This window comes from Amblyraja radiata, chromosome 3 (genome assembly GCF_010909765.2).
Source record: "Amblyraja radiata isolate CabotCenter1 chromosome 3, sAmbRad1.1.pri, whole genome shotgun sequence".
In the NCBI taxonomy this organism is placed as follows: domain Eukaryota; kingdom Metazoa; phylum Chordata; class Chondrichthyes; order Rajiformes; family Rajidae; genus Amblyraja; species Amblyraja radiata.
The window spans coordinates 59,002,111-59,026,482 of record NC_045958.1 but is presented as its reverse complement, the minus strand read 5'-3'; the positions used below and the strand labels follow the sequence as shown (position 1 = coordinate 59,026,482).

The window sequence follows — 24,372 nt, the reverse complement described above, 5'->3', positions numbered from 1 at the left end:
TCCCTCTCTCCACCCTCTCTCGCCTTCTCCCTCCCCTCTCCCTCTCTCTCTCTCCCCCTCCCTCTCTCTCCCCCCCCCCCCCCCCTCCCCCCCCCTCCCTCTCTCTTCCCCCTCCCCCTCTCTCTCCCCTCTCTCTCCCCCTCTCTCCCCCCTCCCCCCTCTCTCCCCCCCCTCCCCCCCTCTCCCTCCCCCCCTCTCCCTCTCTCTCTCTCTCTCCCCTCTCTCTCACCCTCCCACCCCTCCTCAACCGCACGTTCGGGAACAGACCCTACGGGTCTGCACTTGGTCTAGTAGTCTTTAAAAATGTAATTAAGTACAAGATTTCTCTTGGTTGCCAAAGACCTAGGAAAGAATAATTTTAATTGCACATAAATTCATACTCTGCACGTAATATTCTGACCTTTTGGTGGATTTGGCAATACAGTAAATCGTGTATAATCTAGCATATTTGGTATTCATCAGCATGAGAGTTGCAGATTTCTGGACTATTTGGAAATTATTCCTCTTGTTACACAAACACTTATTTCAATATTTTCATTTACATGCTACAGCGGTGTGATAAATATGCCCACAAACGCAGTAGTTTAAATAGAACAATAAAATGGACAATTAACTCAGAACCCAGACACCAGCCTATCCATTCCATAGCTCCAGTGTTCCAGAATCTAATCCCCCCCCCCCCCCCCCCACCAACCACACTCTACTCCCTCTAGTCCCTCAGCTTTAGCTGCAAATCCGCTTGCACTCTGGACCTGAGCTCACATTCCAGACCAAAGTGAACCAGATGTGAAAACATGAAAATAACCAAATGCAGGATTATTAGAGTTTTACTACTCAATATGTAAATCATGAAGCTTTCAGTTTTTAAATCAATGTCTAGTTAATGGTTGTCTAAAGCTGCAGAAAGAAACTAATCAAATGCAAAGTTGGGCAGAGCATTGGCAGATGAAACTTAATCTTGACAATGTGAGGTGATTAATTTACAAAGTCAAATAAGGGTAAGACAAGTGCAATGAGTGGCCGAGTGCTCAGTAACATTGTTGAATAAAGGACCTTGAGTTATAAGTCCACAGTTCTCCAAAGGTGGCGCACAGATAAATAGGGAGATGACAAAGGCGTATGACACACTTCGCTTCATACGTCAGGGCATTCATTATGAAAGCTGGGATGTTACATTGTAATATTATACAAAACACTGGTTAAATTGCATTTTGAGTATTGTGTGCAGTTCTGGACACCTAACTGCACCAAGGTTGTGGTTGAGTTGGAGACTGCAGAAAGAACTCATTATGAACCTGAAAGACCAAAACGTCGCTTACTCCTGTCCTCCAGAGTTGCTGTCTGACCTGCTGAGTTACTTAATGTTCTGTGCAAGATTGCAGTATCTGCAGTTCCTCGTGTCTTCAACAGGATATCAACTGGATTAGAGGACTTTAGTTATGGGCCTTTTTTTCCTGGAGTTAAGGGGTAAACTGATATAGACATATATAAAATTCTAAAGCAGCATAGATAAGATAAATAGTAAAATTATTTTTCCATGATAGAGATATCAAAAACAAAGCAACAGGCTTTAGACACGAAGGAGGGGTTTCAAAAAATATCAAAGGGGAAAGATTTTCTTTTACACAGAGTGGTTGATATCTGGGAAGCACTGAGGTGTTGGAATTTGATACAATCACTATGTTTAAGAGCCATTTAGACGCACTTGAATAGGCAAGGCAGTGAGGGATGTGAATATGCAAACAAATGGGTTGTGTAGACAGGCAAAAGGTCAGCATGCACATGTTGGGCTTGTTTTTATCCTGTATAACTGATTCTAATGCCCCCACCCCTAAACCAATAACTACGACAAGCTAAAAGTTTGTGTTAATGCATCCATGAGACTCTGAATTGGGTACATTTTATAAAGTTAATAACTATGCAATTTACTACAAAATACAGATATTATGCACGGACGAATACACAGTCTCATATTGGTCTACTCAAAATAAAATGTCTTGTCATTGAAGTTGCCAAGTAACTTGGTAATATTAGGGAAGAGCAGAACGGACAAATAAAAATAGACTTAAAAAAATCAGGTGGGGCAATGCATAATATTGAATTTGTTTACATTATTACATAATGATTTATATTTTTAATAATTTAAAATGCCCGAATTTTCTTAACAAAAAATATCTGGAAAAAGGACCAAACCAAAAGTTTAAAAAAATGAAAGTTCAATCCTAATCAAATCCAATTAAAGCAAATTAGTTCACTTTGGAACAGTTTTGTAAGATTATTTATGCCAAAGTAATACACACTTGCAAGCAGATCACCTTAAAAAAACAGACTGTTCCAACAAACAATAAGCAGCAATTATCATTGACTGACAGCAGTTCACATTTCTCAATCGGGTTATTCCCATGGATTAATTACATAGGTGATTAAAAATATTGTTAAAATCACTCAAATTATTGCACTAATTTAAATTTGCTTCCCCCCCCCCCCCCCCCCACGCAAAAGGCAAGAATATACAAGAATAGCATGAGATGGACGAGAAAAAGGTAGTGCAAAGGAATAAAATGAGAAAGTCTCAATATGTAAAACACACTCAAAATTCTCTCGGTAAGATTTGTCCGATATTATAATACCCACTCACTGTGCACACGTGGGTCCATTGTTCTAACTGCTTTAAAACATCTTGCTGGAGATCCTCATTGAACATCTTTCTGTACAACTGTGGCAATTTTGAGAACCAAATTCCATTGGAATATTTGCACATGATCTCTTTCAGTCGGGACTGCACCAACTCACTATTGTGGTTTGACTGAAGTGCTGATGAATCATATTTTCCTGTATCCACGGCATCGCTCCAAACAGCTACAAATTTGAAAGAAGAAAGTTTATGAAAACCTATAAGAAGCTGCCTTTACTGCACCAAAATCACAAGACCAATAATAAGGGCTGTTACATTAATATAAGTAAGTTTATTGGCCAAGTATTCACATACAAGGAATTTGCCTTGGTGCTCCGCCCACAAGTAACAACATGACATACAGCAACAGTTACGAATGACTCAGAAAACACTAAACATTAATAATAATAAAACATTAATGAACGATGTTTGGAGGTACCGTATGTCCGATGTTTATGAGTACCTCTCTCGTGAAAGTAATCTTTGTAGGGTTTTCACAGACAACACAAACGAACAAACACATACAAAACAGCAAGGAGCAGTACACCGTGGCCGCCATCGTCGGCGTCAGCAGCAGCAGCAGCTACACTGCTATTCAACAAGATTAAAAGTTGCAATGAGCTAGTAGGGCTTGCAGAAATAAGAGGTCAAGCAAAATACAGGCCAGTAATGGGGCTGTCCCACTGTACGAGCGAATTCAAGAGTTCTCCCGAGTTTCCCCCGATTTGAACTCGGAGAATTATGGTAATAGCCGCTCGTAGGTACTCGGGGCTCTCGTGGACATTTTTCAACATGTTTAAAAATCTTCACAAGTCTTCCCGAGCTTACCGCGTTTCCCAAGTACCTGCCGTTAGCATTACGAGCCGCTAAGAGACATCCCGAGCTCCGACGTACCTGCAACGTACATTCTACATGCTTACCACGAGTTTGATTTTTTTTTTAAAACTCTGGAGAGCTCTTGAATTAGCTCGTACAGTGGGACAGCCCCATAACACTGCCTTGACTACTAGAGGCCTCAATTTGACAGGGATGAAATAACCTGGGAATTGCATCTGTGATTTTCAACACACTGATATATCAAAGCCGCTCAAGTATAAAAGTGGAGTTTAAAAAGAAACATAATTATTTAAATACTCTGATCCAATCGTAAAATGAGGTTTAAAATAAGCAACATCAATTCAATAGGCCTTTCAAGATTCTACATTATTTTAATTCAGAAAGTGCTCAAGTTTATCTTTAAAGTGAATTACTAAATCCATCAATATGTGTCTATATTAGAGGCATAATTGTTGCCACCATCCCCATTTGTGGAATAATATGACTGCAATGAAATGTGAGAATGGTCACATAGAATCTTTTAAGATTGTGTGTAAACAGAATCTTTAAAATATTTAACTCGAGGGAAAAAAATTAGAGGCAACCAAATGTTTGGTCAAAGAGAAGAGGTTTAAAATTCCAAGAAAGTGAAAAGTATAAAGCATATTCCATGCTTGGAATCGGGACTGGCAGGGCTGGATTTACGTATAGGCTTCGTAGGCTTAAGCCGAGGGCCTCGAGATCTAGGGGGCCTCCGGCCAAGGCAGGACACCTGCCGATCAACTCTGGACGGGTCCCCCTCTCTATCTCTCTCTGTCACTCTCCGTCTATGCCCGGCATCCGTAACCGTGTCCGGGCTCCGCTCTCCGCCCCTCATCCGCCGGCATGGCAGGCCGCCTTGCACAAGCACACTGCTATGGCCAGCACATCCTCCCCCTGCACATGCGCACAACCACGGCCAGCACATCATCGGCCGCCCTGCGCTTGCGCACTGCCACGGCAACTGGTCAGCGCTGGGCACTTTCTCCCTTGCTTTGAATTGTGTGAGATTTGGCCGCCATTGCTGTCCGGTCACCGCCTCGCCGCAACTGCTGAAAACCAACGCAGAATCATTCCCTGACCCTGGAGCTGGAGTAACTCCCTGGAGTAACTCTTGCTTCTGGTTTCCTGGTCCTCCAAAAATATTCTAAATGGAATTTAAACTGGAGGTGGTGGAGGGCTGAACAATAACAGCCTATTGCATTTTATCTGTTTATTTATTTAGCAATGTTACAAAATTTTGAGATTTAAAAAATCAAATCTGCAATTTATCCCATCAGATAAAGCATAAAAAGAAGTTTAATTTGACACCTAATTCACTTTCATATCTCAAGTATTAAAAAAGTTATGGCCATTTTCATACTTTAGCATCTTGTTCCCTATTGATTTTCTATGGACATAACAAAAAAGCTGTGATCGTGGACAGTCAAAAGCCCATAAGTTTCTTAAAAATTAAGAGAACTGAATGAAATTTACAGTTATCATAGATTGAAGCATTCTGAAACAAATATAAAACAATCTTACTTGGATGACCTGAAATTAAAACATATAATAATAATAATAATAAATTTTATTTGTTGCAAGGACACCTTACATAGATTAACAGGAATATAAACATATAATCAGAGTAAAATAAATAATAAAGACATCACAGAGACACAAACTAAAAACAGAAAATCAGTCCAAAAATAGAAAATCAAAAACACGTGAAGAGAGTTACCCAATTGTAGCTAATTCCAAACTTCAATTACTAGATGTCAACATCTATCCATTTCTTAAGAAAAGATTAACATTTTTAAATAGCCTAAGTGTCCAAATAACATTCACAAATAATTCACAATAAAACATGATTTTTAAATCTCATTTACATTAATTTATAGGCCAAATGGAAGGAATTTAATGTTCAATTGCTGTAAATTAATGGCCATTTAAATCAGCTTTCGAGTGGGATCCTGTGGAACGCGCTGGTTTAGAACATTCACATTGCGGTAGATTTGTGCCCCAAATGCCCTGAAAAATACTGCGGGATTTAATGGGGCCCCAAATTAGTTACTCGCAACATAAAACTTTGTATAAAGGGATCTTAAGAAGCGCTTTTTAATGAAAAAATAAACAACCTACCTTCCGTTGTTCCCTGTATGGGATCCGGCCCGTTGTCGGCGGTCGCGGGTTTAGAGGTTAATTTTTAATTTACTATGATAAATAAATAAACCCGTAAAATGTAAAAATAGGTCCAGCGAGCGAAACTCCAAGCGATTTTTCGTCAGCAACTAAGTAGGCTGAACAACCTCGATTTGAACAGCCCAGGGAAAATCGCGTTTTAAACCCGCCCCCCTCTAAACGGCGCCATAATCGCACACACGGGCTGGGCCAGATCTTCAGCGACGCTTAAGGTAGGTTTTGCAACATACCTAATTTATTGTGTATATATATGGCAGGGCTCTCGCGTAACTTTTTTTCCCTGTTGCCAGCCGGGCAACCTTGACAGCTTTTTAGGTTGCCAAATGACAGTTTAGGTGGTCATTTAAGACGGTTTGCATGACGCGTGCGATAATGTGCTCGGACGAAGTTCGTAGTTACCATTCGGAATTATGCTCAATGAAGCATTCACATATTATGTTTAAGAAGGAACTGCAGATGCTGGCAAATCGAAGGTAGACAAAAGTGCTGGAGAAACTCAGCAGGTGCAGCAGCATCTATGGAACGAAGGAAATAGGCACCATTTCAGGCCAAAACCCATTGGCTGAAGAAGAGGTTCGGCCCGAAACGTTGCCTATTTCCTTCGCTCCATAGATGCTGCCACATCCGCTGAGTTTCTCCAGCACTTTTGTCTACATTAACATATTATTTCTGCTTCAAATAACTCACAAACTAAACATATTCACCAATCAATAATAATAATAATAATAAATGGGATTTATATAGCGCCTTTCTAATACTCAAGGCGCTTTACATCGCATTATTCATTCACTCCTCAGTCACACTCGGTGGTGGTAAGCTACTTTTATAGCCACAGCTGCCCTGGGGCAGACTGACGGAAGCGTGGCTGCCATTCTGCGCCTACGGCCCCTCCGACCACCACCAATCACTCACACACATTCACACACATTCACACACAGGCAAAGGTGGGTGAAGTGTCTTGCCCAAGGACACAACGACAGTATGCACTCCAAGCGGGATTCGAACCGGCTACCTTCCGGTTGCCAGCCGTATATATCAAGACATGATATATACCACAATGACCTGCAGCAAAATTATAATACAATATCTCAACTCTTTTTACACATTGCAATTAATGCAATTTCTATTAGTTCTTTCCACTTACAAACAAAAATGCGGTTGTATTATTCAGCATATGATCAACCTGTATCAATAAATCCTGGACCATGGTAACATATATGCTTAACCATACACACTACAGATTGATGCAAGCATGTTTTCTGTAAAAGACCTAAAATTACCATGACATGGCCATAGCATGGGTCGTTATTGCTATTGGTACAGTAACAGTCTGGCTTCCCACATAATTTATCCATAACAAAATATACAGGTTGCGAGGAAATTTCTAAAGGCATTTTATGATAATAGCTGTTAAAACCGACTATACCCATCTGACATTACACTAACTGACAAGAGATGGCCAAAGGACATAACTGCAGCAAATGTTCTTTTGTTTAAAGGTGTCAAAACAAATAATAACATTGAGAATTAAAACACATTTGATTGCATTCCATTATCAAACATAGTCAATGTTCGCTCTGAAGACCATGAAGCACAGTAGGGTCAGGGGGTGTGTGAATCAGTGCGGGGTGGATAGATGGCGGGGGGGGGGGGGGGGGGGGGGTTTCCGGTCGAGACCCTTCTTCAGACTGTTCCCCCCATTCTTCTTGAATGGGGGGGATTAGTACAGGATGGATGTGGGTGGGGATCAGCACAGGATAAATGGGGGGGATCAGTACTGGATGAATGGGGGGGGGGGGGGGTCAGGACAGTGTGGATCGGAGGGTCTGTGCAGGATGAATGGGAGATCACTACAGGATGAATGAGGGGTTCAGTATGGGATGAATGGGGGATCAGTACGGGATGAATGAGGGTATCAATACAGGATGCATGAGGGGATCAGTACAGGATGAATGGGGGATCAGTATGGGATGAATGGGGGATCAGTACGGGATGAATGAGGGGATCAGTACAGGATGCATGAGGGGATCAGTACAGGATGTATGTGGATCAGTACAGGGTGCATGAGGGGATCAGTAAAAGATGAATGGGGAGATCACTACAGGATGGATGGAGGGATTGGTGCAGGGTAAATGGAGGGTGGGTCAGTGCGGGATGAATGGGTGGATCAGTGCAGTATGAATGGGGGGAGAAGTGCAGGATGGATGGGAAGGGGGGTCAGTACAGGATGAATTGGGGGACCAGTGTAGGATGGATGGGGGGAAGGGGGGGGGGGGGGGCAGGAGAATCAATGCGAGGTCGGTAGGGTGATGAATAGATTGGGGGGGGGGCGGTAAATGGGGAGGGGAGCACAGGGGATATCAGTGAGGACTGAATAGAGGAGGGAAGGGGGGTCAGTGCGGGATGGAGAGGAGGGGTTCCAGGATAAGAGGGGTGGAGGTGGGCATACAAGAGAGAGAGTGAGAGAGAGAGAGAGGAGGGGGGGGGGGGTGGGGGGAATGGGCAGATGAGGTGGGGAGGAAGGAAGATCAGCCTCCTCGGTCAACATCGCCCCGCTGCCTTGGCCGTCCCTGTCCAACGCCAAAGTAACGCCGCCTCCTCGCCACCGCCTCCCCTCCTCCGCCAGCCGACAGGAAGGTGCGGGGCCGAGCGGTGCAGCTCAAAGATCCTATAGCTAGCAGATTTGCAAGCAGCCGCCGTTATCAGGGGATAGCAGCCACTGCTTGCAAATCCGCCAATGGCGCTTTCAAAACAACCCCTCTCGCACGTCGAGGCCGGTAGGAGGGAGAGAGGGAGAGAGGGAGGCCTCCTTCCACCGGGCAGGGTGCGAGAGGAGGAGGAGATGGAGCCGCTGTTGCCACTGTTCGGGGCCCGTCATTCGCTCCGACCCTTCGTCACTACGCACCTAGTATCTTTGCCCCGCAATCAAAGATACTAGAGGAATACAGCCGCCGCCGACACGAAACGTCACATTCCTATTCTCCAGAGATGCTGCCTGACCCGCGGAGTTACTCCAGTTTTTTTTGTGTCTATCGGTATAAACACACTGAACTTTTATCTCCTGTTCTGTATTATGTTTACATATTCTGTTGTGCTGCAGCAAGCAAGAATTTCATTGTCCTATCTGGGACACATGACAATAAAACAGTCTTGACTTGGACTTAAGTAAAGAAGGGTTCTTAGGGAAAAAAGAACTATCCTAAATTTAGTTGCGTCTGGTTGGGTACCTATGGTAGGGTGAAGACTATTCCATGCTTTAATTGTGCGGGGGAACTCCATGGAGCAGCCAGCAACTCTGGATAGAAGAAATTGGGTGACGTTTGCGCGTGTGTAGACAAGTGTAGGGAAGAGGCGTTGCCATCCCTGTCGTGGCATTGACTGACAGGAGAAGAGACCAATCTGCGTGGTGCTGGCTGAAGGAATCTGCGCACTCGCGGTTTTTGAGATGTTTAAACCTCGATAACTTTTACAATATATCACCAATCGGAACGAAACTTATTGCACTCGTAGCACGGGAGAATGGTGAGTAACCTGGCGAAAAATCGTAGAGTTATCCCATACCGTTTTTAACAGAAAAAACGCGCAAACCGGAAGAGCACAAGATCAGAGTTTTAGTTATGTATAGATAATTTTATTTTCATACATCTGCCACGTATCTGTGAAGTTTATATACCAGACCAAAAATATTAATTGCATTTAACCAATAATATCCCACTTACATGATTTAAATATGAGCTTTCACCCTTTATTTATTTGGGCAAACTTCCCAAACATGCATTATGATTACAATTTTGCAGCTATTCACAAATAAAAGCGGGGGCAATGCAGGCACCTGCCACATCAACATGTGCATGGACCTTTGCATCTCTGAAACTACTGGATAACACAGACACCTATTTATTGACTGCGCTCTGTCTCCAACACCATAATTCCATCTCCAAACTCCTGAAATCTGCACCCCCTTCTGCAAATGGATTTTTGATGTTCTGACCCATAGACCATAATCAGTTAGGATATGCGACAAAATACCCTCCATGATAATTCTGAACACAGCGCTCCAGAAGGATGTGTCCTCAGCTCCTTATAATCTTTATTCCCTCACAATTGTGTGGCCAAGAATGTTGTGCTTTATCTCCAGCTATAGGTTTGTAGATGACATCACCGTAAGGGCCAGGTCTTGAACAATGACAAGAATGAGTACAGGAAAGATGCAAAGAGCTTAGTTTTCTTGACATTGAGCGAGGGGTTGTTGCTATTTTACAAAGGAGATAGTTATCGGCTTCAGAAAGAAAGGCGAGTATATACCCACTCAGCAACAAAAGTGAAAATGGTCGAGAGTTCCTGGTTGCAAATATCACCAACATTTTGACCTGGTCCAATCCCATGGATGCTAAGATAGCCAAAAAAGCTAACCAATGCCTGTATTTCCTTGGAAGACTGAGGAAATATGTCATGTCTCAAATGATTCTCATCAATTTCGTATATGCAGCATGGAAAGCAGCCTCTCGAGATGCATCACCACTTGGATTGGCAACTGCGCTGCCTAAAGGGACTGTCCCACTTGGGCGTCATTTGCGCCTCACGCAGGTGGCGCGCAAAGATTTTGTGAATCCCAAAATCCTGGGGCACCGCACGAAACCGCGTCACTGACTACGCCAGCACGCGCCATGCGCGCATCACGTGCGCGTCACAACGTACGCGTGTTGACACGTAAATGATGTCACGTAAATGATGCCCAAGTGGGACAGGCCCTTAAGACTGCACACAATTGACCCCCGAATCGTAGCCCGGATGTAGGGTGTAATTTGCAGCAGGAGTTAAAACTGGCATGTAACAAAGGTAATGCCTCTATGGTGATGGGGGATTTCAATATGCAGGTAGACTGGGAAAATCAAGTGGGTTCAGGACCCCAAGAAAGAGAGTTTGTAGAATGCCTCCGAGATGGATTCTTAGAGCAGCTTGTAATGGAGCAGACCAGAGAAAAGGCAATTCTGGATTTAGTGTTGTCCAATGAACCAGATATGATAAGAGAACTCGAGGTAAAGGAGGTAGTGATCATAATATGAGTAGTTTTAATCTGCAATTTGAGAAGGAGAAGGTTAAATCGGAAGTGTCAGTGATGCAGTTGAACAAAGGGCACTATGAAGGCATGAGAGGGGAGCTGGCCAAGGTAGACTGGAAAGGGATCCTATGACGGTGGAACAGCAATGGCAGGAATTTCTGGGCATAATACGGAAGATGCAGTATCATTTAATTCCAAAAAGGAAGAATGATTCTAAGAGGAGTAGGAGACAACCGTGGCTGACAAGAGAAGTTAGAGAAAGAATAAAACTAAAAGAAAAGATGTATAACACAGCAAAGAGTAGCCGGAAGCCAGAGGATTGGGAAACTTTCATAGGACAACAGAAGGAAACAAAACGGGCAATACGGGCTGAAAAGATGCAGTACAAAGGGAAGCTGGCCAGGAATATAAAGATGGACAGTAAAAGCTTCTTTGGGTATGTTAAGGGAAAAAGAGTAGCCAAGTCAAATATGGGTCCCTTGAAGGCAGACACAGGTGAAATTATTATGGGCAACAAAGAAATGGCAGAAGAGTTGAATAGGTACTTCGGATTTGTCTTCACTAAGGAAGACACAAACAATCTCCCAGATGTACTGGAGGACAGAGGATCTAAGGGGGTAGAGGAACTGAAATAAATTTTCATTAGGCGAGAAATAGTATTGGGTAGGCTAATGGGCCTGAAGGATGATAAATCCCCTGGGCCTGATGGTCTGCATCCCCGGGTCCTCAGGGAGGTGGCACTAGAAATAGTGGACGCATTGGTGATAATTTTCCAATGTTCAATAGATTTAGGATCAGTTCCTGTGGATTGGAGGATAGTTAATGTTATCCCACTTTTCAAGAAAGGAGCAAGAGAGAAAACAGACCAGTTAGCCTGACTTCGGTGTTGGGAAAGATGCTGAAGTCAATTATTAAAGAGGTAATAATGGGGCATTTGGATAGCAGTAAAAGGATTAGTCCAAGTCAACATGGATTTATGAAAGGGAAATCATGCTCGACTAATTGGGGGTAGGGTGTTGACATGGATAGAAAAATTGGTTGGCAGACCGGAAGCAAAGTGTAAGAGTGAACGGGTCCTTTCCAGAATGGCAGGCAGTGGCGAGTGGAGTGCCACAAGGCTCGGTGTTGGGGCCGCAACTGTTTACCATATATATTAATGATTTGGAAGAGGGAATTAGGAGCAACATTAGCAAATTTGCGGATGACACAAAGCTGGGTGGCAGTGTGAACTGTGAAGAGGATGTTAGGAGGTTGCAGGGTGACCTGGACAGGTTGAGTGAGTGGGCAGATGCGTGGCAGATGCAGTATAATATAGATAAATGTGAGGTTATCCACTTTGGAGGCAAAAACAAGGGGGCAGAATATTATCTCAATGGGGTTAGGTTAGGTAAGGGGGAGGTGCAGCGAGATCTGGGTGTCCTTGTACACCGGTCACTGAAAGTTAGCTTACAGGTACAGCAGGTAGTGAAGAAAGCTAATGGAATGTTGGCCTTCATAACAAGAGGATTTCAGTATAGGAGTAAAGAGGTCCTTCTGCAGTTGTATAGGGCTCTGGTGAGACCACATCTGGAGTATTGTGTACAGTTTTGGTCTCCTAATTTGAGGAAGGACATCCTTGTGATTGAGGCAGTGCAGCGTAGGTTCATGAGATTGATCCCTGGGATGGCTGGACTGTCATACGAGGAAAGATTGAAAAGACTAGGCTTGTATTCACTGGAGTTCAGAAGGATGAGGAGGGATCTTATAGAAACATATAAAATTATAAAAGGACTGGACAAGCTAGATGCAGGAAAAACATTCCCAATGTGGGGCGAGTCCCGAACCAGGGACCACAGTCTTAGAATAAAGGGGAGGTCATTTAAGACTGAGGTGAGAAAACCCAGAGAGTTGTGAATTTATGGAATTCCCTGCCGCAGAGGGCAGTGGAGTCCAAGTCACTGGATGGATTTAAGAGAGAGTTAGAAAGAGCTCTAGGGGCTAGTGGAGTCAAGGAATATGGGAAGAAGGCAGGCACAGGTTATTGATAGGGGACGATCAGCCATGATCACAATGAATGGCGGTGCTGGCTCGAAGGGCCGAATGGCCTCCTCCTGTACCTATTTTCTATGTTTCTATGTATTTAGAGAATTGTGGACAAAGCTCAGTCCATCACGCAAACTAGTTTTTTCCATACCCTAGCCCCCACCCCCAGTCCCCACTTGAGTGGAACAGTCATACGCTGTGGATGCATTCCAAATCTCCTAATCGACCTACCTACAAAATATCCTTGTGTTACTTTTATCAAATTTTCTTTCATTCCACAGGTTTGATACATTGGTAATGTTTATTTGTAAGTAGTTATTGATCTTGTCAGCAAGATCATGTAGACAACGGATCAAAAGGTAAGTACTTGAGGGATTTAATGGATAATTATACAGTTGACAAAGGTAACAGTGAACATGTAAGTTAGAGCCCCGAACATTTATTCAGAGAGAAATTCCATTGCCAACATCACAATTGGGAGATGTGAATTCAATTAATTAAATAACCTGCAATTACATTAAGTCAGGATGGTGATCACAAAGCTGTTCCTTAGAAAAGAAAAGCTAAACTTTTTCCTAGTTTAGGGGGTTTTGTTTTTCTCTTTTTCTCTTTTTTTTCCTTATCTTTTGTTTTTATATATACGTTCTCTATGTAAATATAGCTAAGTGTTTAAAAGAGAATTTGTATATATAAAAACAAAAAGATAAGGAAAAAAAAAAGAGAAAAAGAGAAAAACAAAACCCCCTAAACTAGAAAAAAAAAAGGAAAACAGAATCTGGGCTGCAAAGAATTTCAACAATTTAAGTCCCTGTTTGTCGTCAAGTCCGTTCCATCTTATAAAGGTAAAATAATTATTATAACGGTTGGAGAGGGGACAATTTATATCGTGTGAAAATGTTGAATAAAGCTTTATTTATTCAGAGAGAAATTCCATTGCCAACATCACAATTGGGAGATGTGAATTCAATTAATTAAATAACCTGCAATTACATTAAGTCTCAGGATGGTGATCACAAAGCTGTTCCTTAGAAAAGAAAAGCTAAACTTTTTCCTAGTTTAGGGGGTTTTGTTTTTCTCTTTTTCTCTTTTTTTTCCCTTATCTTTTGTTTTTATATATACGTTCTCTATGTAAATATAGCTAAGTGTTTAAAAGAGAACTTGTATATATAAAAACAAAAAGATAAGGAAAATAAAAGAGAAAAAGAGAAAAACAAAACCCCCTAAACTAGAAAAAAAAAAGGAAAACAGAATCTGGGCTGCAAAGAATTTCAACAATTTAAGTCCCTGTTTGTCGTCAAGTCCGTTCCACCTTATAAGGGTAAAATGATTATTATAACGGTTGGAGAGGGAACAATTTATATCGTGTGAAAATGTTGAATAAAGCTTCCCCAAGTCCTATCAAATTTAACCAAGGGTTCAACAATGTCACTCCTAATATTTTCTAAATTTAAACATGATATCGTTTCAGTACCAATGGAGTGTGGTCGGAGGATTAGAGTCTTTCTATTTAAATAAAATAGATCTTCTGGCAATTAATGTAGTAAAAGCAATCAACCGATGGGCGGAACGGGACAAATGAATAGAATTTAACATTGGAAGCCCAAAAATTGCAGTAATAGGATGAGGTTGTAAATCAATACCTAAAACTACAGAAATAGTATCAAAAATATATTTCCAATATTTTTCCAAAAGTGGGCAAGACCAAAACATGAGTCAGTGAGGCCACTTCAGAATTTCATCTGTCACAAGTAGGATTTATATGACCATATAAATGAGCTAACTTATCTTTTGACAAATGAGCTCTATGAACCACCTTGAATTGTATCAGAGCGTGTGTTACACACATTGAGGAAGTATTAACTAATTGAAGAATCCTCTCCCGTTTCTCTATAGGTACAGAATTTTGAATTTCTCTTTCCCAGTCATTCTTAATTTTATCAAATGTATCTATTAGTAATTTCAAAATCAACTCATAAATAGTCGTTATTAAACCTTTCTGATAAGGGTTCAAATGTAAAATTTGTTCCATGATTTCGGTTTGATGTGGTAACGGAAAAAAGGGTAGTAGCCTTCAAAAGATGTCTAATTTGTAAATATCTAAAAAAAATGTGAGCTAGGTAGATTATATTTATTGGAGAGCTGTTCAAAAGACATAAAACAACCATCCAAAAACAAATCACGAAAAGCTGCTAATCCCTTCCACTTCCATAACAGAAAGGCTTGATCAGTACTAGAAGGTTGGAAGAAAAAAATTAGATATGATAGGACTCGATAAGATAAAATAATTCAATCCAAAAAACTTACGAAATTGAAACCATATTCGGAATGTATGTCTTATTATTGGGTTAGTCGTATATTTATTCAATCTCGTAATTGTAAAAGGTAACGAGGCCCCTAGAAGCCAATGATAGCCCTTGCATAGAATTACGTTCAAGATTTATCCATCCTGGGCATTGGGAATCTTCTAAATCTTTTGTCCAAAACGTTAAATAGCAAGCATTAACTGCCCAATAGTAAAATCTGAGGTTCGGCAGTGCCAAACCAGAATCTTTTTTTGATTTCTGTAAGTATTTGTTACTTAGTCTGGGATTTTTATTCTGCCATATATATGAAGAAACTTTCGAGTCAATAATATCAAAGAAAGATTTAGTAATAAAAATTGGTGTCTGAAATAAATACAAACATTTAGGTAGGATAAACATTTTAATAGCATTGATTCGGCCGATTAGAGATAAGGACATTGGTGACCATTTAGTAAACTGTTGTCTGATATGGTCAATTAGGGGCGTAAAATTGGCTTTAAATAGATCCTTGTTTTTCTTGGTAATCTTAATGCCTAAATAAGTAAAAAGTCAGTAGTCAATCTAAATGGAAACTGTCCATAATTCAAAATTAGATTGTTTAATGGAAAATGCTCACTCTGACTAAGATTTAGTTTATAACCAGAAAAACTACTAAATTGATTAAGTAGTGCTACTATTGCCAGAATAGATTTCTCTGGGTTTGAGATAAATAATAACAGATCATCTGCATAGAGAGATAGCTAATATGTCTTATTCTCACGGAAATACCAAAAATATTAGGGGATTCCCTAATAGCGGTGGCCAAAGGTTCCAAAGCGATATCAAACAGTAAAGGACTTGAAGGACAGCCCTGTCTAGTACCTCGAAAGAGCCTGAAAAAAGGGGATCTCTGATTATTGGTAAGTACAGAAGCCTGAGGTATATGATATATCAGCTTGATACAAGAGATACATTTTGGACCAATCTTAAATTTTTCAAGTGTATTGAATGTATTCCCATACTACTCCATCAAATGCCGTCTCAACATCGTGAAATGACACATTCTGGAGTTTTATTTGATGCTGTATATACAATATTCATTAATCTCCTAACGTTAAAGTATGAGTAACGATATTTAATAAAACTTGTCTGATCTTCAGAAATAATTTGCGGTAAAATATTTGAAAGAATTTTGGAATCTACATTTAACAGTGATATAGGTCTATATGATGTCACTTCAGTAGGGTCTTAACTTGTTTAAGAAGTAAATAAATAGATGCTTCATAAAAGGATTGTGGTAATCTATTCATTAAAAAGGCTTCTTTAAAAACCTTGCATAGCCAGGGAGACAATAAACTTGAGAAATACTTTTAAAAATTCTACTGTAAACCCATCTAAACCGGGAGCTTTACCAGAGTTCATTGAAAAGATTGCTTTCTGTATTTCTTCCTCCGTGATGGGTTCATCTAACAACAGAGACTCATTATGTGGTAAATTTGGCAAGTTCAGTTTCTTTAAAAACTCATGCATTATATTGGAATCAGTAGGAAATTCTGATTGTTATAGGGAGGTATAAAATTCCTGAAAGGATTTATTAATTTCATCATGGTCTGCTGTCAATGTACCATCCAGTTTACTCACTTTAATAATCTGACGTTTGGCTGACACAGCTTTCAACTGACTGGCGAGTAATTTGCCAGATTTATCGGCATGTATATAAAGTTGACTTTTGGTTTTAAGTAGCTGATTCTCAATCGGTGATACTAATAACAAATCATGTCTCAATTGAAGTTCAACTCTATTCTTAAGAGAGCTCTAGACTAGGAGCTTTTGAATATTTTTAATCAATTTCTTTAATCTCATCAGCCAATATACGTATTTCATTTTTAGTTTGTTTTTTTAATCCCACAGAGTATGAAATAATTTGTCCACGATATATGCCTTAAAAGCATCCCAGACTACACCATTGGATATTTCTTCGGTAGAGTTTGTTAAGAAGAAGAAAGCAATCTGATCTTTAATAAAATTAACAAAATTCAGATCTTGAAGCAGAGTAGTATTAAATCGCCATTGTTTAGCACTAAACTTGGAATCAGGTAGTTTAATTAATAGTTTCAATGGTGCATGATCAGAAATAGCAATTGCATCATACTCACACGCAGTGACCGATGAAACTAGCCGAGAATCTATTATAAAGTAGTCAATCCTAGAGTAACTAGATGCAGGAAGATTGTTCCCGATGTTGGGGAAGTCCAGAACAAGGGGTCACAGTTTAAGGATAAGGGGGAAATCTTTTAGGGCCGAGATGAGGAAAACATTTTTCACACAGAGAGTGGTGAATCTCTGGAATTCTCTGCCACAGAAGGTAGTTGAGGCCAGTTCATTGGCTATATTTAAGAGGGAGTTAGATGTGGCCCTTGTGGCTAAAGGGATCAGGGCGTATGGAGAGAAGGCAGGTACAGAATACTGAGTTGGATGATCAGCCATGATCATATTGAATGGCTGTGCAGGCTCGAAGGGCCAAATGGCCTACTCCTGCACCTATTTTTCTATGTTTCTAACTATGATATACATGAGAGAAAAAAGAAAATTATTTGTCATTTGGGTGTAGGAATCTCCAGACTTCTAACATTCCAGAGTCAAGTAAAAACGAAATGATAAAACTAGCTGATTTATTTGGAAGCACATGATCAGATGTAGATCTGTCCATCGAGGGGTTCAAACAGCAGTTAAAATCTCCACCCATTATCAAAAGATGTTAATTTAAATTAGGAAAGGATGCAATTAACTGTTTAAAAAACTCAGGGTGATCAATATTAGGTGCATAAACATAAACCATAATAACTTTTTGGTTATGAAGAGTACCAGTGATCATCAAAAATCTACCATATGGATCAGAAATTGTTTCATAATGAACAAACGAAATTGAGTAGTCAATAAGAATAAAAACTCCTTTCACCTTTGCCTGCGAATTTGAATGAAACTGCTGTCCTCTCCAAAACTTAAAGAATCATTGATTGTCGTCTTTCCTTACATGAGTTTCCTGAACACAGATAATCTGAGCATTTAGTCCACGAAGAACTTTAAAAAAAAAAAAATTCTTAATGGGATGGTTCAGACCATTCACATTCCATGAAAGGAAGTTAATAACTCCATCCATATTGTTTGTAAAAATCATGTGGAATATAAAGGGTTAATTTCGTAGGCAATAGAAATTCATGATACTGGAAGGGGAAGAATCTAAGGCAGAGCCAGAAGTGACGACATTTCAGACATTTTTGTAGTTCAAATTCTGTCCAGATAGAAAATACTAAACTAAAAGCAAAAGTCCCCACCCCCCCACCCATGCAAAGCCTGAAACTGACCAGATGGCAGTCAGTAATACATACAGTCAGCATACATGTAGGGGGCGCTCCTCTGTGTGCAGCCATGTCAGCAGCGCGTCAGTTTTTCCAGCTTTTTTTTAATTTTTTTAGTATGTTTTAAAGTGTGTATTTTGTGTTTCTTCGTGTGTTTTGTGTGGGGGGTGGTGTGGGGGGGTAAGGGGGAAACCGCTTCGGTCGCCTCCTCCATGGAGAGGCGAGTTTTTCCAGGTCGCCTCCCCCGTGGCCTAACATCAAGGATCGACGCGGCCTTTCCCGGAGACACGTCCGTGGACTCTCTACGTGGAGCGGGTGAGCCCTCGCTGGAGGGGAGCGCTCCGTTTCCCTGGCCCGGGGCAGCCGGCAGCCTGAAGTCGCAGCCTGAAGCCGCGGTCTGCAGAGCTCCAGCTGGTGCGGCGTCTACAGCCCGGGATCCCTCATGGGGGACCCGGGGGAAGAAGAAGCCATCACTGCCGGCCCGCGGCCAACTTCTACCGCGGGGCCGGCATGGACTTACCATCACCCCTGGAGGGGAGATTCGACCGCCGACCCTGCAGTCTACGGTGCTTCTGGCTGCGGCGGGGACTTTAAATCTCGACCGCCGGCCTGCGGCCTACAACAATCTAAAGCCGCGGTCTCCGTGAGGAAGAGCCGATCCTGGACTGACTGGACTCTGGTCCTGTACACGGGGGGGAAATGGAGGAGGACTGGCCAAATTTTTGTGCCTTCCACCACAGTGATGAATGCTGTGGTGGATGTTTGTGTTACAGTTTTATTGTGTGTTCTTTATTATTGTACTGCTGCTGACAACCCAAATTTCCACCAACCCTGGTTGTGTGGCAATAAATTATATCTATCTATCTATCTATCTAATCACATCTGCCTGCACATGGTCTGACTGGCACTATTCCCTTCCTGTCTGGTGATGTTGGAAGATTGTTTTTCAGACTGGAGGTTTGTAACTAGTGGTGTGGCACAGGAATCGGTGCTAGACCTATAGCTGTTTGCGGTTTACATCGACAATTTGGCCAAGAATGTAGAAGGCATGATCAGTAAGGTTGCAGATTGCACTAAGGTGAGTGGTAGTATAGATAGTAAAGATGGTTATCTAAAATTACAGCAAGATCTTGATCAGTTGAGCAAGTGGGCTGAAGAATGGTTAATGGAGTTTAATGCAGTTGAGGTTTTGCATTTTGGAAAGTCAAACAGGGCAGGACATTCAGTTTAGTTTAGTTTATTGTCACATGTACCAAGGTAGAGAGAAAAGCTTCACAGTGAATGGCAGGGTCCTGGAGAGTATTGTAGAGCAGAGGGATCAAAGAGTGCAGGTACATAATTCCTTGACAGCGGTGTCATTTTATCTTTCGGTACATTGGCCTTCATCAGTCAGAGAAGTTGGGATGCTATGTTACAGTTGTACGTTGGCATCAAGATTATTGTGTTCAGTTTTGGTCACCCTGCTATAGGAAGATGTTAACAATGTTCATGTTGGTCCAAATGCACCTTAAATATTGCTATCATATCCATTTCCCCCACTTCCCAGCAGCATGTTGCAAGCACCTAAAACTAAAAACTTTCCCGGTCTCAGCTATGCCCTCTAATATTTGATAATTCCATCCTGGGAAATAACCGGACTATCTCCCCTGCCGACACTGCTCATAATTGGATATACTTCTATCAAGTCACCCCCTCAGCCTCCAACACTTCAGAAAATACAATCCAATGTTTGTCCAATCTCAATTTAGAATTGATACTATTCCAACTTGGATTAAACTAACTGGAGTTATTCTGAATTTATGATTTATAATTTCTGAATTATTTGTATAGCTAAGAATGGGGTCTGATAGCAATTCAATGGTTATGGTATATTCAAAAATAGACATAGACTGTGCTCTTGGGACACGAGGTTTCAAAGGATTTAATTTAACCAAAGTAAAATATGAATAAATGTGCACTAAACACCACCCCCCCCCCCCAATAGGCACCAGATTTTAAACTTTATAGAAGATATATCATGAATGAGTGTCATAGCTTAATTTCTTGATATCCTTACAATCTCATTCTATTCAAAATTCAGAAGTTATTTCAATCATGTGACTATGCTCTGCCACATTAGCCATGGCCTACTGATCAAATTAGTTACACAGCCAGAATATATTGAGTTCAATTCCAACCACAGGAAAAGGAGAAATATTATGGTGTCAAGTCAGTATTGTGTGAAATAAGTACCAAACTGTTATCACTGTCATCTTTTGAAAAACACTTTAATTGTACACTCTTTTACCTCTTTTGGTAGATACCAAAGATTCCATTGAGTGATTTTGAAAGTGAAAAGGCAGTGCCTTTGTTTTTTACTCAAAAATGTGCCAGTGCACATATTAATAAATATGTGTCAGATGGCCAACAAACAAAATAATGTTTACATTTTTAAAGAGGTGTAGGTACACTGTACCCGCATGTAACGTCACAAAATATGTACCGTGAAGAGGTAATAGTTAACTCTCAACCATAATCAGAAAAATGTGTCATTATTATTTACTGACTAGGTACTTGCTACAGCCAATTATCTGCTACATTCTTACACTTCCAAAGCACTTCATTGGCTGCAAAGAACTTTCCAACATTCTGATGTGCATTATAAATGGTCATTGTGTTATCTTAGTTTATTTTATTTTTTAGGATCCACGTGTCACTGGTTGGTTAACATTTATTGCCCATCATAATGTCCTTAATGCTGTAAGAATGTAACAACGTAACAATTTCTAACTCAGTATAATGTCACTCACAGGGGAACCTATAAGGGTGACATTCCAATCCAACTGCTGCCCTTATAATTCTTGATGATAAAAGTTGTGAGTTTGAGAGCATTGTGATGATGAGGAAGAGTAATTGCAGTGTACTTTTTTGATGGTATATCCTGCTCCACCATGGATTGTTTATGGAAGAAATTAATGTTTTGGGTGATTGATGAGGTGACCATCCACCAGGCTACTTTGCCGGCATCTCTCAAAAAGCTCAACATCACCCAGGACAATGCACTGATCCAGACAAGTAGAGTGTAGTCCATTACACTCCTGACATGTGCCCTTTAGATTGAGTGGCCTGGAGTTGCAATAGCTGGACATCCTTGATCTGTTTTTGTTGTCATTGCATTTGTAACTTGTCCAGTTGAGCTTCTGATCAATGACAACTTGCAGAATATTTAAGTTGCGATAATAATAATGACATGGAATGTCATTGATAACTTTCAATTGCATTGAATGTTGGTGGCGGCGCGACTCTACAGCCTGTCTGTCTTTTTTTATTTTTTGTCTAGTTAAATGTAGTTGTTTGTGTTTTTTAATAGTGTTTTTAACTGTGTATATGTGGGGGGCGGGGGGGAGGGGGAAACTTTTTAAGATCTCTTCCCTGTACGTGAGACCCGACCTTTTTCCTATCAGGTCTCCGTTGTCGTTGGGGCCTAGCACCGTGGAGCGGCCTCCAGCCTGAACGACCTGGAGGCTGCAGTCACGGAGCCTGCGGAGCTGCGGGCTTACCATCGTGGGGCTGGCCGGCATCTGAGCGTGGGGAACGGTGGTGACTCGCTGCTGCGGCCCGACCACGTAGCTCGGAGGCTCCAGCTGCAGCCGCAGGTCCGGTGGACTGTCGGGGTATCGGGAGCTCGCGGGTCCGGGTGGAGAGACCGCTTTCCGGAGCTCCCGCAACGCGATTTCTCTAGCCCGTGTCGCGGGGTTGGAACGACCCGGAGCGGGGCCTTACATCGCCCGGCGCGGTTTCATGGCTGTGGGACATTCCAGCGTCCGCCGGGGGCTCCAACTTTGTGACATTTAGACCAGGAGCGGGGCCGTACATCGCCCCGCGTGGCCTAAAATGGCCGTGGGGCTTATCATCGCCCGCCTGGGGCTTCGACATCGGGAGAGAAATGGAAAACAGGAGAGAGAAAAGACTTTGCCTTCCAACACAGTGGGTTCACTGTGATGGATGTTTTTGTAAATTGAATTGTGTGTATGTCTGTAGGATATTGTCTTTGTTTGTATGGCTGTGGAAACGGAGTTTCGTTTGAGCCTCACTGAGGTTCAAATGACATGTAATAAATATTGATTGATTGTTAGATTCTGTCTCATGGGCCAGCGGTTCATTCCACAGCAAGACAACGATCCCAAATATACTGCTAAAGCAACAAAGGAGTTTTTCAAAGTTTAATAAATGGTAAATTCTTGAGAGGCCAAGTCAATCACCCGATCTGAACCCAATTGAGCATGCCATTTATATGCTGAAAAGAAAACTGAAGGGGACTAGCCCCCAAAACAAGCATAAGCTAAAGATGGCTGCAATACCGGCCTGGCAGAGCATCACCAGAGAATTGGTGATGTCCATGAATCGCAGACTTCAAGCAGTCATTGCATGCAAAGGATATGCAACAAAATACTAAACATGACTACTTTTACTTGCATTACATCGCTGTGTCCCAAACATTATGGTGCCCTGAAATGGGGGGGGGGACTATGTATAAACACTGCTGTAATTTCTACATGGTGAAACCAAAATGTATAAAAATGGCTTTTATTAAAATCTGACAATGTGCATTTTAACCACATGTGATTTTTTCTATTACAAATCTCAAATTGTGGAATACAGAGGCTAATAAATAAATGATGGGTCTTTGTCCCAAACATTATGGAGGGCACTGTGCATCCAGCAACTTAAGTTTAAAACAGACCCCCAGAATCTATTTCACCCTCCCCAGTGTCAGATGGACTTTTTAACAGCAAACTGTTGCAAACTGCTTGGAATTGTACTGCCTTTCTGTGACCCTGAATAAAAATGCCCACCGAATCTCCCTGGGATACAGTTCCACATCCATCAACACATTGCAGTATTGACAATGTGTTTCAGGCAGGAGCTTACTGGAGTACAGTTCTACATACTGACACTCATTGGGCGATAGATCTACACGCACTAATTCACTGGCGCACAGGTCACATGGACAAATGAATTCACATTTGCCTGAATGAAAATCAATTTGAAACAACCCTGCTCAAACATTTAATCTGTAGGAAAGAACTGCAGATGCTGGTTTAAACCTAAGATAGACTCAAACAGCTGGAGTAACTCAGCAGGACAGGCAGCATCGCTGGAGAGAAGGAATGGGTGACGTCTCGAGTTGAGTTTGAAGAAGGGTCTCGACCCGAAACGTCACCCATTCCATCTCTCCAGAGATGCTGCCTGTCCCACTGAGTTACTCCAGCTTTTTGTGTCTATCTTCAATCATTTAATCTGGTCATTCCTCTTTATAAAATTGAAATAATCGTGCAAAGGTTGCAGAAGTTGGAGAATTAAACACGCCAGGGAAATGACATTCATGATATATCCAAAACAATGACATAATGAGTGTTATAAAGATGTTGCTCAAGATAAAATTTCACAGCTTGTCAATTAACCACAAGTATTCACATTGCATACGCATTACAAAATGCCTACATAATTTTTTGATACAGAATTGAATATAAAAAGGAAGCTTGCATTATCCATAATAATGATCATTAAAAAAGTACATACCATTTTGTTCATTTGAAGTGTTTTTTGCCAAATGCACTTGGAGCTCCTTTTGGAATCTGGGAGGGAATGTCAGAAGTGGTCTTTTCTCTGATCTGCAAGACAAAAAAAAAGCAAAATTATACTTTAATTGGAAATTTTAATTAATCAGGTTGTGTCTTTCCCATCAACCCCCCCCCCCCCCCCCCCCCCCACCTAATCTATTCCCAAAGTTCGGTTTAATCAAAGGTAAAATGTACAGAGCAAAAGAACAGTTGTAGTTGATGGGCTGGGCTTGAAGGGGTGATTACAATGCATGATGTTCTCTTTAGCTATAAAGCAAGTTTTAGTGGTTAAAAATTACTAAAGTAGTTAATTGTTCCAAAATAGTCAGTAGCT

The 24,372-nt window shown here is 41.3% G+C and overlaps 1 protein-coding gene across 3 annotated transcripts in view; it reads right to left on the bottom strand.

Annotated features, from left to right (window-relative positions):
* tdrd7 (tudor domain containing 7) overlaps positions 1-24,372 on the bottom strand; it is a 124,615-nt gene that overhangs the window by 62,510 nt on the left and 37,733 nt on the right. For all 3 annotated transcript variants that reach the window (XM_033017847.1, XM_033017848.1, XM_033017849.1), the window contains 2 exons: positions 23,998-24,089; positions 2,639-2,859 (listed from right to left, as the gene is read on the bottom strand). In XM_033017847.1, the coding sequence (XP_032873738.1) occupies positions 2,639-2,859; positions 23,998-24,089 (313 nt within the window). The remainder of the gene's footprint in view (positions 1-2,638; positions 2,860-23,997; positions 24,090-24,372) is intronic.